This window comes from Fundulus heteroclitus, chromosome 11, assembly GCF_011125445.2.
Source record: "Fundulus heteroclitus isolate FHET01 chromosome 11, MU-UCD_Fhet_4.1, whole genome shotgun sequence".
Taxonomy (NCBI): Eukaryota; Metazoa; Chordata; class Actinopteri; order Cyprinodontiformes; family Fundulidae; genus Fundulus; species Fundulus heteroclitus.
In genome coordinates, this window is record NC_046371.1 from 25,274,437 (window position 1) to 25,291,647 (window position 17,211).

At 41.1% G+C, this 17,211-nt stretch overlaps 1 protein-coding gene across 5 annotated transcripts in view; it reads right to left on the reverse strand.

The window, feature by feature from the left end:
* Positions 1-416: 416 nt before the first annotated feature.
* mink1 (misshapen-like kinase 1) overlaps positions 417-17,211 on the reverse strand; it is a 38,898-nt gene continuing 22,103 nt past the window's right edge. For 2 of the 5 annotated variants that reach the window (XM_036143227.1, XM_036143225.1), the window contains 21 exons: positions 15,819-15,926; positions 15,149-15,235; positions 13,061-13,237; positions 12,816-12,986; positions 12,265-12,525; positions 12,051-12,130; positions 11,844-11,947; positions 9,621-9,712; positions 8,201-8,224; positions 7,646-7,797; positions 6,093-6,210; positions 5,663-5,779; positions 5,296-5,407; positions 4,833-4,982; positions 4,439-4,582; positions 2,594-2,728; positions 2,368-2,468; positions 2,103-2,252; positions 1,868-2,027; positions 1,637-1,776; positions 417-530 (listed from right to left, as the gene is read on the reverse strand). In XM_036143227.1, the coding sequence (XP_035999120.1) occupies positions 447-530; positions 1,637-1,776; positions 1,868-2,027; positions 2,103-2,252; positions 2,368-2,468; positions 2,594-2,728; positions 4,439-4,582; positions 4,833-4,982; positions 5,296-5,407; positions 5,663-5,779; positions 6,093-6,210; positions 7,646-7,797; positions 8,201-8,224; positions 9,621-9,712; positions 11,844-11,947; positions 12,051-12,130; positions 12,265-12,525; positions 12,816-12,986; positions 13,061-13,237; positions 15,149-15,235; positions 15,819-15,926 (2,667 nt within the window). In that variant the 3' untranslated portion in view covers positions 417-446. The remainder of the gene's footprint in view (positions 531-1,636; positions 1,777-1,867; positions 2,028-2,102; positions 2,253-2,367; positions 2,469-2,593; positions 2,729-4,438; positions 4,583-4,832; positions 4,983-5,295; positions 5,408-5,662; positions 5,780-6,092; positions 6,211-7,645; positions 7,798-8,200; positions 8,225-9,620; positions 9,713-11,843; positions 11,948-12,050; positions 12,131-12,264; positions 12,526-12,815; positions 12,987-13,060; positions 13,238-15,148; positions 15,236-15,818; positions 15,927-17,211) is intronic. The other 3 variants (XM_036143228.1, XM_036143226.1, XM_036143229.1) reach the window with 3 other exon arrangements.

Genomic DNA, 17,211 nt, shown 5'->3' on the forward strand with positions numbered 1-17,211 from the left:
ATGTTAACATACGTCACAATTAGAAACTAAATAGTTAAAACTAAAGCAGACGGCTTCACAAACAAAACAAAAATCAAGCTAGGTTTTATATACACAGTCCAAATTAATCGAGGACGCTGACATTTCAATCTCATCAGCGCTTTTTCGTGATGATGATGATTCCAAGGGGACTGTCACCAGGGGGTCTCAGTAGAAACTGCATCTTAAGGTGTGTAGGCTGGAATGGATTTAGAGTTTGTGTCTGTGGTGGGGTTTTTCTGGCAGGTGTGGACGTCTTCGGGTTTTTTTGTTTTGTTTTTTGCAGTAGGAGCACGTAAGTAAGCAGGAGCTTTAGGGTAACAGAGAGTAGTGCTTGGAATTGTGTGCATGCGCTAGCGAGAATGTCGGCTGCACTCGGCTCCCCGGACCCTGCTGGGCTCTACGCACGGACCGAAGCAGCTGCCGCTTCACCAGTTCATGATGCAGTTTCTGTTCAGAGTCATGAAGTACACCTGGCTGCTGCCTCCTGAACGCACCGAAGCAAAGAACACCTGGGGAGCAGCACAGACACAAAGACATGATTAAACCCTGCATCTTTCACAGAACAAGGAGGATTAACTGTGGGAGAGTTTTATTTCATACAACCTTTCATGAAAAGGGACAACGGACGCTGCGCTCGCGTCAGAAAATTCAGACAGTGATTAGTTGGACTTTTCAGCGTTGGGACCAATAGCTATTAAAAAATGTCTTGTGGACCATGTCCCTTATGTGAAGCATTTTTTTTGACAACTACAACATTCTTAAATTATTCTTACCCCCTGAACTTTACCACACTGTCACTTTACAACTAAAAACTACAATGTTTTAGTGGAGTTTATGTGATAGCAGTTATGCACGACTCTGTGTTGTTCTAAGTGGGAAGAAAATGCTATTACTTGCAAAATTTCAAATCAATTTCTGACAAGTGTGGCATGCATTTGTATTTAGAGTCTTGTACTTGGACACCCCTGATTAATTGCAGTCCTCCATTTAGTAAGCAGAGTGAACAAAAGGCATTAAGAGAACCAAGGAACTCTTCAGAAAAGCCACAGATAAAGTTGTAGAGACCTTTAAAGCAGAATTAGGTAACAAAGCAGTGTTTTAAGCTTTAGAAGATCTAAGTGAACAATGTTTAAGCAACCAATTGAAAATGGAAAGGCTATGACACAACTGTGAACCTCCCAAGACACGGATGTCCATTTAAATTGATAAGCCTGATGAAAAGAGCATTAATAAAGGAACAGCAACCCCTAGAGGAGCAACTACTAGTTATGCAACCTTATCAAATTGCGGCCAGAATTAAGTCATCGTTGAAAGAAAGCCATTGGAAGTCCAGCTTGCAATTTTCCACGAGCCATGCAGAAGACACAGTAACATGTGAAGGTAGGTGCCCTTGTCAAATCAGACCAAATTTGATCTTTTTGTCCAACATGAAACATTACGTGAGCTGGAAAGCTGACACTGCACATTATACTGTACAAACCAAGCTGAAACATGGAGGTGGAAGCATAATACCAGCCCTATTTCAAGTTACTGTAATACCAATGCCCGGTTTACCATCATCATTTCTGAACGTTGCAATATAAATTAATCTTTTGCATTCAAGTATTTCTCTTACCTTGTCATTTCTTTCACAAAGGAACTTCAGTCTCTGAGCCCTCTTGTGCATGAAGACCCCGTCCAGGTGACCGGTCTCTACAGAGCGGATCTCAATGGCCTTTTCACCCCAGCCCATAATCTGGTTTGAGCAGATATGAGCTACAAAGCACATTATAACATTAGCAGGGAGCGATTCAACTGGGGTTTACATAAACACACGGTTTCACAGGAGGCTGGGATTGAGCCGTACCGACAGACGTGGGCATCTCGCCCCACTGCAGGACCACGTCCTTTATGATGCGCCCGTAGGTGTTGACGTAAACGCCTTCGTCCTCGTAGCAAAGCAGCATCTCCATGCCATCGGAGTTGGGCAGGAACACAATGGCGTGCGGGGTCACTTGGCTTTGGATCTGCTTGAAATGAACGACCAAGGTGTTAGCTGGCTGGAAGTTTGACTACTGCGCACCAAAAGCTGCACAACTCACATGAACAGGGATGTAAATGTCATAGTTATTGCCAGAGTCCACGTCGATGGCATGGAACCCAGCACAGGAACCGTAGATGACCTTCAACCTCTGGCCCTCTTCTACCGTCAGGTCAACCAGCACAGGCCTGTGTGGCAGGTCTGCGAAGGACTGGTTTAAAAAGGGCATTGGAAGCACAAACAAATTCATAAGAAGATAATTAAGTACAATGCTGTACTGGCTGATCGACCTGAGAATTTAATCTCATAGGAAATAAGAGCCTTACCTTGAAGGCCATGAATTTGTGATAAGGTTTGGGCGCCCAAGCATAAACCTCCACCGCATTCTTTAAAGCAATCACCAGGAACTTTATCCTCTCGTATTTCACTAGACAGAACAACAGCAAGGCCCTCTGACATTAGACAGGCAATCAATAATTCACTGCGCCCCACATGTAGTCACTAGATTTTCTCAGGAGAAGGCATGATGGCTGACAACCAGTTGAAACTTACCCACTTTGTAGTGTACACAGCCCTCCATTTCCCCCACAGTGGTCCAACCCTGCTTCTTTTCCACCTCCGGGTCATTGTGGAGGATCTTATTCCTCAGCCATGCCAGGTAGTAGACACGTACCTTGTTCTTCTTGCCTTAAACGACGAGAGATCAAAGAGTTGACAAATGTGGCTAAATGCTCATTCAGGACGAGAAGTTGTGGGAGAGTCAAGAAACTGGATGTTAGAGTTGTAATTGTGGGAAACTAAGCACAGCACAAAGAAAAGCTGCTTGCTCTGTGTGTCCCTCTTAATAAAATGTATTATTTGACACTATTTTGTTGAGGTTAAACATTAAACAATGTCAAAGCCAACCACTACTGAAGCTATAATTGCCCGTTTTGGCACTAAATCTGTTTATAGTGAAACATACTTGTGAAATCTGGCGTACGTACATACTGAAAGATAAAGAAATATTAATGCTTGCCCCAATGAAAGAAAATGCTATGGTGTTTAAAATATTGCTTCAGGAAAACTCTGAGAATAAGGCTCTACTTTACTGGCGGGGGGCTTTACTTTGAAAATCACATTTCGCTTTGACTCTCTGAGCATGCGCAATGATCACGTCATACAGAGAATATTTTAATTCATTTGGATATTTTATTTTCTCTGAACTTAACTGTGTTGATCAAAGAACGGGTCCGTTTAGTCTTGTCACCCACAGTTATGTTTTAGCAAGAAATAAACGATGTGGCTGCCATGACAAGGTCTTCCATCGGCTGTGGTGGGTCCACCAGAGGGCGCATTGGCAACACAAATGTTTAATAAACAATTTTCGAACACAATATATTTTTCGTAAAAAATAGTGACAGTTGTTATAAAGTGAACCATAGCATTTGGTAGGTAAGGATGGAAATACTTTCTTTACGGTCCTTTTTAAACTAAAAGCATTCAACGGCAACCCGGGAGTTATCCTGTTTGCGCGTGCGCCAAGCAGCTGATGGTACGGATCGTGCTACCGGTACAGATCGGGTACAGACAACCCTGCTTGTACGCTTGTGCACCCAGACGGAGGCCAGTCAGTGGACGTGGAAGACAGGAAGTCTCAGGACTCTTCCTGCAGACGAGCTGTTGAGATTCTGAACCCGCGTGGCAGAAACACACCTCCACACTTGCGTTTTTGAGCACACTTGTTTTTTTTAAAGCAATACGGGCTGGAATGTGCTAATGTGTTACCAATCTGAAAGGGTACAGAAAAACTTAATTTTATCGCTATACCTGCAAGGCATGGGCTTTTTTTAGGCATTGGACAAGTTTTCAGGGTGTTTGTTCCTTTCTTTGCTGAAAATGTAAGGATGCTTGATTGTGTCATTATAAGCTAAAAACGGAAACAAATGCCAAAGCAAAATATTGTCTGTGATGGATTCTATCAAAGAAACCCCACAAATAATTATCATAACAAATAAGTAATGGTTTTGGATATTTGGACAATATGTAATAGAATATTTATCGAATCAGCAAGCACATCATTTCTACAAGAAGTCAACTAAAACGTTAGTGTGTATCACAATCTTATCTTTCGCTTATGTGAAACATTGTTTTATTATATGCAATATACTTTTAATATTTAACCTAAAGCTAACGCAATCTTTTTGTGATTTGTTTTCCAAAGAGCAGCAACAACAACAACAAAAAAAGAGCAGATAAAAACATTTAACACAATTATTTTATCCAAGTATTTTCAGTTCCAGTTGTGAAAATAAACAACTTTTGGTGTTTTCGGCTCCCAACTTTAAAATAATAAAATTTAAATATGTAAATAAAGTGATGAGAAAGCCAGCTGAAGATGATCAGCAGCTCTTCTACCTGATATGGTGATGAGCAAGTTGAGGCCCTCCAGAACATCCATTTGTTGGAAGCGGCGGGAGTTAATGAGTGGGTAAACTTTCCCTTGACCACTACGGTCCAGCAGCTTTAAGCCGTTCTCTGTGCCCACCAACAGGTTCACACCTACAGACAAACACATGCATCTATAAATAACTGAGGTTTGGTGTGAAAAATATTCTAATACCAACTTCCTCGTAGCCACAGCTTCACAAACTACATGTTTAAATATTTGATTTTACTACACTTAGTGGCTTCCAACACAAAACAACAAGTTGAGCAAACATGATTAACTATCTTCTAATTTAATCAAATGCATTTTTTTTTTGGTTGTTTGGCACTTTTTCCAAAGAAGCGGAGTTATCTTTATCCTCACCCCAAAGTGCAGCACACAGGATCTCAGAGTTGAACCTCTTCTTGTACTTGCGGATCTCGGGTGTGTCGTTAGGAGGGCGCGTGTTGGTAGGATTCACATTCACCATGGAGCCTTTCCGCACCTCCATCTTCAGCTGCTCAAATCTGGAGCCTGTAAAACAAACCATTCAGAAGAAGGGATTCTACGCATTTTTCAAATGACGTTTTCATAGAACTAATGTAATTATACGTTATGTGGTTTGGTTTTCTACCCTACAAGAATATTTTTCGCTGTGCAACAAATTACAGTTGAATAATGCTACAAATAGTTGTAGCCACCATGTTATTCACAGATCCATCAAATGTATACAGACTTTAAACAGATGCTACACACAGCTCTGTTTTAAACTCCTTCGACAGCTCTTAATGGGTTATTATTTAGACCGAGCAGAAGCTGTGGGACCTTTAAAAAGCTTCTGACTCACCACTGATTGAAATGTTGTCCCCTGTGCCACCTGGTGACTGGTACATGCCGAGATCCACGAAAGTGGTGAAGGAAGACTTCCCAGATGCCTTCACCAAACCCCTGGATTGATACTGGTGAAGTGCAAAATGTTACGGTCTTAACTCCAAATCAGGTTAATGTTAATTTCATTAATTTATTTATTAGAATAAATAAATAAATCTAATACCCTTTTCTTTGACACATTATAAATATATAACTCCTAATAGTAATATACAGAACTAATGATGTTTAAAGAGTGTTTCATGCCTGAAAGGATGGCATACATAGCAGACATAAAAATAACCCACATATTGAGGACTGATATACTTAGAATCAGTGAAACTTGCATCATAAACAGAGTCTTTTCCTGGAGAGGAGTGAGATGTTGATTCGGTGGGAGAATGGGAGGGCTGCACCACATCTGGCAAGTTAGTGTATCCATTATGGCTCCTCTTCTCTGGGGTCTTCCAGGTAAAACAAACATACAAACACGCGTCATTATGTAATGATGACGACACGCAGTTAAATCTGGGCTAACATGCTGCAACTGAAAATGAAAAAAATATCCCCCAAAAGACCTAAAGCCTTTTTATAGCCCTGACAGTGGGGAGAAGGCAATATGAAGGCCTCTTGACAAACGTTTAAAATGGCAATTTAAACGCAGATGACAAGAAAAATAGAGCTTTGATCATAAATATAGTTGGTTTTGCACTGCATCAGTTTTCATAAAGAACTAACAATGCATTTTAAACTCTGTTGCATATACAAGTGACTCACTCTCTGAACCAGCATGGTCTGGTCCCCATATCCTCCAGCTTGCTCTCCCTCTGCCACCTCGCCCTCATCCTCATGAACCACCATGGTGTTGACTGAATCACTGTCTGCATCTCTGTGGCTGAATAACAGAGGAAACACGGTCAGAAGCCGAGCGACGATGATCAACATAAGCTAGACGTGTCCTGATCAGGAGGGTTTGTCCTCCACACTGTACCGAGTAATTTAAGGAGAGACAATTGCCCGCAATAGTTCCAGTACATCTTGGTTTACGTTACTATTGTAATTGTCTCCTACTTGACCCCCCTCACCAATGAGGTGATGGATACTACAGTCCTTCCTACTAATTTGTCCTCAACAAAAACATATTTTGTCCCAACAGGAGTTTCAGCAGGACATGGTGCTGCAACACAGCATTACCTCTGCTAAGAGAGCCATTAAAATGTTCTAATAACTCATCTTTATAACATGTATTTCTTTATTATTTGTCTGTGAAGATAGATTTGGCTTGAATACATAGCCACAGTCTTCAATAAGCTCATCTATTGCTGCTGCAGATTATTATTATAATTTTTTTTTTAATCAGGACATTTTTTTGTCAGTTTTGATTAAACCGGATTATTCGGCTTGTAATAAATTTCAGTGTGATTCCAGTTAATCTTGTGTGGACCAAAATGTTGGCACATGATTAACTGGTGTTCTGTTAGCTGTGGCATCATCCAGGGAAGACAGATCACCCGCTATTACCATCTTAATGTAGAACAGATCACTGGATAAATGTTTGCTTCTGTGCTTTTTTGTCTCTCTTGTTGTGTCTCTGCTCTGTCTTCTGTAACCCCAGTCGGTCGAGGCAGATGACCGTTCATACTGAGCCCGGTTCTCCTGGAGGTTTTTCCTTCCCGTTAATGGGGAGTTTTTCTTCCCACTGTCGCTTCATGCTTGCTCAGTATGAGGGATTGCTGCAAAGCCATGGACAATGCAGACGACTCTCCCTGTAGCTCTACGCTTCTCCAGGAGTGAATGCTGCTTGTCGGGACTTTAATGCCTTCAAACTGGTTTCCATTATATAGGAATTTTCATTTGACCAATCTGTATAATATGATTGAATTTGACTTTGTAAAGTGCATTGAGATGACATGTTTCCTGATTTGGCGCTATATAAATAAAATTGAATTGAACTGTCGTTCTTCTGCTCCATGAATTTAGAACTTTTTCTAAAATCTAATTACTTGGTATTTTAAGCACTTTCTGCAAAGATCTGTCTTACACTAAGAGCTGTCTGGAGATATTAAAGCACAGCTTGCAGAGCAGGTCACACAATGCAGACTGGGACCCTGCAACCATCTTTCTTCCACCAACGTTATTTAAAAAAAGGACATGGCTTGCTGCAGGTCTCTCTGGTACAACTGGGGCTTTTTTCAGGGACCTCAACAGATAGTTTAAAAATAAACCTTGAGCAGGAGCTGGAGAGGATACCTGGGATGAGATCAGAAAATCCCAAGAGGTTTTTACGTTTCCTGAATGACCAGCATTGTTTTTGTTAAGGCTTATCTTACCGATCAGTCGGGCTTTCCTCCTCCTCTGGTCCCTCGCCACTCTCGCTTTCTTCACTACTCTCGCTGCTCTCTGAAGATGAGGAGTAATCGTTGGCTTTGACGGGGGGCCGGGGAGGCTCCTCGGCACGCTCCTTAGCGTAGAGGCCATGGTCCTGCACACACATGCGTCACCATTTACTTCCACAAATCGCTTAGAGCAATTAAAGCTATAAGCAAACACAAACAGGAAAACAATACATAAACATGCTCACACAACAGTGATCAATGTGCAGCCAAAACTAATGACAGTCAAAAGAACGTGGACATTACAGGGTCATCAAAAGGAAAAGTTTAGAGACAGTTAAAACTTAAGTAAATCAGAGCAACAGAATTAAATGAAAGAGCAAAATGCCACCGGGATTGCAACATTTCAGTTGATGAACAAAATACATGATAAACCCAAAGAATATAGTCGGTGTCTGCCGTTAAATCAAATCTACACGAACATCAAGAAGGAAAGCAAATGCATGCATAATTGCAAGGCCTTGCTCAACACATGGACACAGTGTTACTGACCTCCCCTATAGCCCTCTTGTAGCTCTGCACATTTGAACCAAAGTCAACAACCAGGGAGTTAAGAAGAGAAGAAACGTGAGCAGTGGTAGCAAAGGTGCCAAAGTGAGCACTTCTTTCATTCATACATGCATCATGGTAGCACTGATGGGCTCAATCTGTAAATGCTGGAGTATGGATTCATTCAGACATGAAGGCCTTGATCAACACGCTTATTCAAAGCCTCGTCTTGTAACATCAAACATGAACGTTGCACCGAATGTACACTGGAGCTAGATTTCCTGAAGAACAGAACATTTCCTGAAGAGTATTTTAATGTACATGTATTTAGTTCCTTAACCAAGTGGTAATTTAGAAAACATTTTAACACTTGCCAAAAACAAAACATTTACCTACTTGTTCCTAGATTCAAAAGTTATGTTTAAATATTAGCAACGTAAACCTTTTAATACTAGCATTGGGGTCAAATTACTGGAAATGTGTTTTGTTCCTAAAGGGTATTTATAACGGGGAATTGCGTTTCAGTAATTTCACTTTAACTCACTTTATGCACCTGGTGAATTTACAATGTAGGTAAAAAAAAAAAAAATCTGTAATTTGTGCCATTTGTGTTACATTAACTCTAGGGGTGTAACGGTACACAAATTCCTACTGCAAATATCCGATGACAGCACACACACACACACTTGTGCTGCTTTATGCCTGAACACATGTAGCATGCCAAATGCTAAATGCAGCGTTTTTTTCACTGCAACTTTAAAAAGTGACGGCAAACCTAAACAGAGAGGACTCCCAGCTATCAATAAATTCTGCAGTTTGGGAAAATTGAGGTCTCCCATGCAGCTAAAGAGGAGAAAGAAAGGTGGACGGTTCGCATCTTTTAACAGCAATACAATATGCAGCTCGCTCTGCGCTTAACTGTATTAATCACATGAAACAATGTAAAGCTTAATGTAAACATCAGGAATACTGGAGAAAAATCAGCTAAAGGCCAAATCCAGCTGCCTGCAGCATCCAACCGGTCCAAAACGCTGCCCAGCTTGTGAGTCCCTCTGCATTGTCAAAATAAACCACTTCAAAGTGAGAAACCTTTTTATTAAAAAATGTCTCTGCAGTCTTATTAAGAAACTCCTAAACATTGGCCAATTTTATTGGTCTATAGTCCATCCATTCATCCTATGTACCAACTTATCCTTTAGTTATATAAAACAATAAAAACAAATCTCCAGTCGGTTCTACAGTTGTATATTTGTTTATATTATTGAAGTGAACCAAAAACCTACCAAACCGTGACTTTAAGACCAAAGTATATAACATAATGTGACGTCTGTGTACCGGTACACCCCTAATTATCACAGTTTAATAAGGGAGTTGAAAAACAGTGAATGATGCAGCTGGGGTGAAGATTTAAAAAAAGACATACAGCAGGTCGCCCAGGACGAGAGGATGTACGGGACTCCCCTGGTTTATGGCGACTTTCATGGGAGAGCATTGGTGAATCCATTTTGGAGGTACCTGACAATGGGATAAAAAAGTGTCAGGGTGCCTTGAAAAAGTATCCATGCAACTTGAACTGTCACATGTCTTGTCACATTTCAACTTTGATTGATTTTATGTGATGAACAGATTGTAGGGTATATATGTAGAGGAAGGAAAAGCATACATGGTTTTGGTTTCATTTTATAGATACATTTTTGAAAAGTATGGGACTCTTGTATTCTCTCCCTTCAGCCAATATTTTCAACAACCAGCATTCACTACAGACCTACAGCTAGCAGGCGTTTGGGGATATGTCTGTACCAGCTTTGCAAGTCAATAGACAGAAATATGTCTCCATTTTCATTTGCAAAATAGCTTAACTTCAGACTGGATGCAGAGTGTCTGCACAGTTATTTTCAAGACTTGCTACAGAATCTAAAACTTAAATCAAGCTCTGGAAACCGGAGGCATTTTTGCAGAGGGCCTATTCTGACACATGAATGTGCTTCAGTTAAAGTCATTTTGTTGTATATGTGGCTGAAAGTTTAGGGTCTGTGTCCTGCTGGAGGGTAAAACCTCTGCCCAGTCTCAAGTCTTTTACAGTCTTACAGGTTTTCTTTCAGGAACTCGCTGCATTTTGCATCTTCCCGTCAACTTCGACCTGCTTTCCTGGCCCTGCCGGATAAAAGATTCCTCACTGCATGATGCTGCCACCATGTGTTATAATGGTTGCAGTGTGTTCAGGATAACGTCCAGAGTAAGTTTTCCACCATATGTAGCCTTTTCCTTGTAGGCAAAAAGTATTGGTATTATCTGACAGAGGCACCTTCATCCATGTTTGCTACGCCCCCTGCATGGGACCTTTTCTGGTTTTCTTTTAACAAACTTAAAAGTCACTCTTCCATCGAGGCCAGATTTGTGAAGTGTATGATTACCAGTTGTCCTGTCCACTGATTTTCTCACCTGAGCAGCTCTACATCTGTTAGCTGATCCAGAACGCTGCTGCCCGCGTCCTCACTAAGACTAATAAAGTAGAGCACATCACCCCAGGTCTAAAGTCCTTCCATGGCTCCCTGTATCTCACAGAATAGACTTTAAAATACTTCTGTTAGTCTATAAATTCCTGAATGGTTTAGCACCTAAATACATCACAGACTTGTTATCAGTGTATCAACCCTCCAGACCACTAAGGTCTTCTGGTTCCAGCCTACTCTGCATACCTAGAACCAGAACCAGAACCAAACATGAAGAAGCAGCATTTAGTTCCTATGCTCCACTTATCTGGAACAAACTTCCAGAAAACTGTAAAAGTGCTGAAAGCCTGAGTTCCTTTAAATCAAGATTTCGACTGTTCTAGTTAAACTGGTTTAAACAATTAGTTCAACTTTGCAGTCCAACCGTTTTTAATATTTGCTTTTAGTTTCTATTCTCCCATGTTCTATTTTGTTTCTACATTTTACTCCAACATGCTTTTACTCTGTTTTATTTTCCTATATTTTAATCATATAAAGCACCTTGCATTGTCTTTGTACTGAAATGTGCTATATAAATTTGCCTTGCCTTATCTGTCTGTTTAAGCTTATGTCCATGACTTGGGTCTATGTCTTGGGAAGGTGGTATTTGCATCATACTCTTTCCATTTTCAAATGATGCATTGAGCAGAGCTCTGTGAGATCTTTAAAGTTCAGGGTATCGTTTTATCTACGATCGCTCCTTTAAACCTAACCCCGACTTTATCTCTAACCTCTCTGCTGTGTCACTTGGTCTTCATGGCGCCGTTTGTTCACCAACGTTCTCTAACAAAACTGAGGCTTTCCCAGAACTGCAGGATTTATGTTGAAATTAAATAACAGACTCCATTTACTAAATAGGTGACATCTGAAAGCAGTTGGAGTGAAAGGAACTAAATTAAAAAAAACTTTCAGACTTTTATTTGAAAAATGTTTTGAAACCATGCATCGTTTTCCTTAGACAACAATTAAGCCCTACTTTGCACTGGTCTGTCACATAAAATCCCAATTAATAATTTGAGGTTTGCAGTTGTGATGTGACAAACTGAAAAAGTTCCAGGGATATGAATACTTTCGTAAGGGACTGTATTTTTGAAATAAAACTTGTTGCAAAAAATTGTTGGCCACCGAGCAGCAGTGGGGAGGTGGGGACTCACTGAGGATGCGATGCCTCTCTAGAGAGCCCGTCTGGGGCAGACCGGATATGATGCTCATACTGTCTCCTCTCTCCCAGCGATCATTGCGGCTGAGATCTGGATTACTGGCATGAAGGTACAATCATCTAAAGTTAATCACGCTTCCAACCATACTTTACAATTATGCAGTTTTCTAAACTATTCAAAACATACGGTCGTCTTCAGTACCTGGCTCTTACAGGATGCCTAATGCCAGAGGTAAGGTTGGTGTTAAGAGCTGTGGCAATGGACGCAGTTCTCTGGGGAATCTGACAGCGACACCAAAAACCTTAGACATCTTTTTATTCTCCTTTTTGTTGATTTTTGTATTGCAGAAATTTGGTTACAGATAGATCAAGTATTATTTTGCCGTATACATCAAGATCAGCTACAGGATTTTTACCTTGGGTGGGAGTTCTACGTCTGGCAGGCGGATCCAGGGGCCACGGTCCTCCCTGATCTGGTGCAACTGCGGCCCCGGGGTTTCAGAGGTGGGATCTGAGTTCTGACGGACGAGCTCCCTGGAATGGATGGGGCGGGGTGTGGGGGAAGGATCCTGGGTGGGGAAGGCGGACATGTTCTTAGTGGGCTGGTCACAGAGGGACTGGGAGCGAGGGACAGGGGCAGCGTAAGGCTTCAGTGGAACCAAGTGAGCCATCTGGAACTGCAGAGGCCAGGAGCAGGAGAACACCAGGCGGGGCGGCAGCCAAGCAGAAGGAGGAGCACCCAAGACAGTCCAAGATGTAGGGCAAGGTGACGAGAAATGCACAGATGGTTTAGGTAGATGGTATTAATTTAAATGGGGAAACAGAAAGATGTGAAGGGAAAAGACAGTAAAGAAAGGAAGGCGTGAATAAAGCAGCACAGATTTCAAGTGTAAGGCAGGTCAAGAATTAAAGCCATAAAATATCAGCAGCTAGTTTTCTGCAAGGTTTTACTGAACCACACACACACCTTTCCCTGACCCCCTTGGGGTTCTACGGGCCTCTGCATCGGTGGCGTTTGTGCAGACTGGACCATTCCCGATTGACTGATGGAGTCTGAGCGCGACTGGATGGCGGTGTCAGACACTGTGGTGCAGATTTTGGGTGACCCCTGCCTGTTTAGTTTAGTTCGCTCCTGCACCTGGAATAGAAGACGATTTATCTTTGAGTACATCACGTTTCCTGGGGCATTTCCGTGTTTTAAAAAACGCTTACCTCTCGGGCCCAGGTAGGTTTGTTGTTGGGCTCGAGGTTTTTGTTATAGTGGTAAAGCTGGGGCTTCTTTTCCTGCTGCTGTTGCTGCAGAGACACCAGGTAGGCATGCTCCTGCTGAAGCTGCCTCTGCAGCCTCTCCGACTGCCGCTGCTCCTCCAGCTGCTTTCGCTTGTACTCCTAAGGAAATAAAGGCACAGACGTGAAAACACAGCATACTTCTAACATCCACATGCACCTCGTGCTTTCATCAAACTGAAGCGCAGACTAAGGTTTTGCACATCTGATATCAAGTATATGATAACTCCCATTTTACTGCAACAAATATCAGTTAATGTGAAGAGAATATTACTTATAATGTGTTACATTATAAGCAAAGATAAAATGTGTTCAGTACGCCCTCTTGGCTTATTTGTCGTTTTAATTCAACAGAAAAAGGCCAGTTTTAATGATTACTGGTGTCTCTAAATGATTTAACTTCTAGTGACTAGCATCTTTAGTCCTTAGAAGAGCACTTTTTATGTTATAACCTCAGCATACATTATTTATAGCCAAACATCAGCTTTTAAAGGCGTTATTGAATGTTAGCCCACTATTTGGGGGGCAAAGGCCTCCACTTTATTAATATTCTTGGGTTTATGTGCTGCAGCCACCTTTTTTAAATCCCAAAAGAGATTGTGAATAGAGTTCTAGTCAGGCGACAAGGAGTGGCACTTCAGTATTTTTCTGTAAACCTTCTGAAAGCAAACGTTGGTGGACCTAAATAGGGCTGAACAATCAACCGCATTAGCAATATAGTCGCAATTTTAAAAAACACCATTTCCAATTATTGGCTATGTAACAATTAACAGATGAGATGTTTAAAGTGAGTTTGCCTCCAAAAGAGTTAAAACGGTGTCAAAACAGTGAGATAATAGAATTGTATTACTTGTTTTAGAGTTTATATAATCATACTTTTTTCAGGAATCTCATTATAGCATTAAGTTCCGGTCAAACTGTGTGATGGATAGACTTGTCTGTTGGTTGTACTTTATGTTCAACATGGATTGATGTCCAACTCAACAAGATATTCTCTTGAAAAATGATATTCTGATTGATAAGAACATGGAAATGTATTGTTTTAAATGGTCCTTGTTTATAAGCATCTTTATCTACAGGCCATTTTTATTGCTTGTGGTTATTGCGGAGAAAAGTCAAAATAAAATTGCAATCGCAATTATGATTTAAACATATCGCAATTTTGTGATAGGTGCGGCCCTACACCTAAACCTCAGCTTCCTCACAGACTAAATACATTTGCTTTCAGGGTTTCCTGACAGACTCCATCTTGCCCTCCACTGACCAGTTCCCAGTTGCTGAGGAAGCAAATCAGTCCCAGATTATCACTGAGCCTCCATCAGGCTGTGCCTAAACCAACACCTGATGTCTGTTCCAGAGGCTGAAAAGTTTTGGTATTGCAGGGGTGACTGGAGGTAGGATTCTGTGTTGAATTTAGATGATATTCCGGCAATACTAGTTTTATTGTAATCTGTTCATTGCAAAACACTTTTGGCAATAAATAACTTTGTAGAGGGGGGGTAAACAATTTTAGATGCAACTGAATGGATTTCTGATCTGCCTCATGCATACCGGCGCTTTTGGCTATTGTTCTTTCCAAACTGAAACAAAGATTCAATTTTAATGACAGCAACTCCTACGCACGAGCGCAAGCTGAAGACAAAGATGCCAAGAGGGTGGCAATTCTGGCCTCTAAACGAAGCTGGAAATACCTAAAAACTGAAAACGTACAAATCTCCCCAGAAAATATAGGTCACTGTATTATGTGACAGCGTATTATGTGTATTATGAGAGCCGTGTTTGTGTCTTAGAACATCCAGATAGAGATTACTTTTACTTGCATTTATCACTTGAAAGAATTTAAAACAATTTGTTTCTACAAAAATAGAAGCCAACCAAACCAACACAGGAAGTGCAGATCAGTTTGATCACTTAAATCCGCTTTTACTGATGAGGAATCATCACTAAGTGGTAGAGAAGAAAGTGTCTGCGAGCGAACTGAGGACCAATGAAGCATTGGTGAGGACTAGTTACCATAAGCAGCGCCTGCTCCTGAAGCAACTGCTGCTGAAGGATTTCTAACTGCCGCTGCTCTTCTTCTAACTTGTGCCTGATAAACTCCTGCAGCGAGGTAAGAAGGCACAGAGGAAAGGTGGTGGCACAAGAGAAAGGAAATGATGTGGGAGAGGGGTGGAAGATAAACACAGATAAAGGGTTATGTAATATCATTCCAGCAAGCAAAGGCTGTTTTTTGACAGAAGTCAAAAAGATTCTGCTGATTAATTTTAGTAGGAAAGCAGCTGCTGAGGCTTTGTGAATAAAAGGGAATTAAGATGCACAGATGATATCAAATATGAAACCGTGAGCAACACACAAGCAACGTGACACATTTCAAGGCATTGAATCATTCAAAATATCTAGGAGCACGGTGTGAATTTTGTGAAGTCTGTGGCACTAAAAAGATGCTGTTGCGTTGATGCCAGACTCTGATGCCGCTGAGGATAGACTGGAAATGGAGAGACGCAGAGAGCTCACCCACAGAAAACTCATCTCTAAGTAAATACACTAATTTAGATCCTTGCTGCTATGGCAACCCTCTCACGGAATTTCACCAGCAGTGTTCCTTGCACTGTGGCGCTGGACGGACACGCCCACCCTTCCCTGATTGGCCGAGAGCAGCTCTGCTTCTCCTGCGGTTGGTTACCTGCTCCCTCTCTGCCATCCTCCTATCTTCCTCTCGTCTCATATCGTCGAGTCTCCGATGGGGACCTTTTTCTTGCTGCCTCACCATCTCTCGCTCTTTTCGCTGTTGCTGGGAGAGAGAGGTGACAGGAAAGAGCGAAATGAGAACCGAAGCTTATGGGAAGAAAAAAAAAATTCTCTACTGTAAAGAGCTGGAGAAAAAGAAAGGAATAGATCTGATTCACCTTTACAAAGAAACGCACACCTACACTGCAAAAACTGAACTTAAAATAAGTAAAATGTTCTTAAAATGCGTGTATTTGTGCTTGATTTGAGCAGGTCAATAAGATGATTTGCAAATGGAATAAGATTTTTGCATTTAAAATATGAACAACTCATCTCAATCTTTTTTCAAGTGCAGGATGTCTATTTATCTTATTTTAGGGGTCAAAATACTCATTCCATTGGCAAATAATATTTACCTGCTCAAATCAAGGACAAATACACCAACTTTAAGAACATTTTACTTATTTTTAGATCCGTTTTTGCAGTGTATTGCATCTTAATCAGAGCTTTTGAGCGTACTGCTCTAATGTAAGCTTAAAGTGACTGTCTTTGGGCACATGCTTCATCTAGTTTTAAATGCTTCACTAAAACCACATGACTTGTTGTTTGTGCTGCAGTAAGAGCACCGACTTGGCACCAAGCCTCCTTACCGCTCAGCTGTTGACAACTTTACATGGCTGTCTCGATAAATTGGAACATCATCTAAAGTTTTTTTTCAATAATTAAACTTAAAATTGTCCACGTTCATTACAAAAAGTGATACATTTCAAATCAGTTTCTCCTAAAACTAAAACATCGCATAGGACCGATAAAAAGGGGTTCTTGAACAACACACACACACACACACACACATCTTCCTATTGAACAGTATAATACTTAGTCTGGGCTCCTTCTGCCTGAATTCCTGCATCAAAGCTGCAATCACACAAGAATTGCAACAGCTGTAGCACATGTCCTGATCGACAAAAAGTGATACATTTCAAATCAGTTTCTCCTAAAACATCACATAGGGCCGATAAAAAAAGGGTTCTTACACAACAAACACATCTTCCTATTGAACAGTATAATGTTCCTGCTGCATGTATTCCTGCATCAAAGCTGCAATCACACAATTGCAACAACTGTAGTACATGCCCTGATCAGCCTGTGTGTGAAGACTCTTGAATCGACGACTCTAGCTGCTGCCCACACTCAACTTGTCAATCCCCCTCAAACTCTTTGCTTCACTAACCCTCAAGGTTGCAATTATGCTTTGAACACAAAGAGTGTCCTCCTTGATCAGAGGCTTCAGTTATTGTCGACTAGACGACCGTCAAAAGATCAATATATTTAATGTTAAGTTCTAAAAA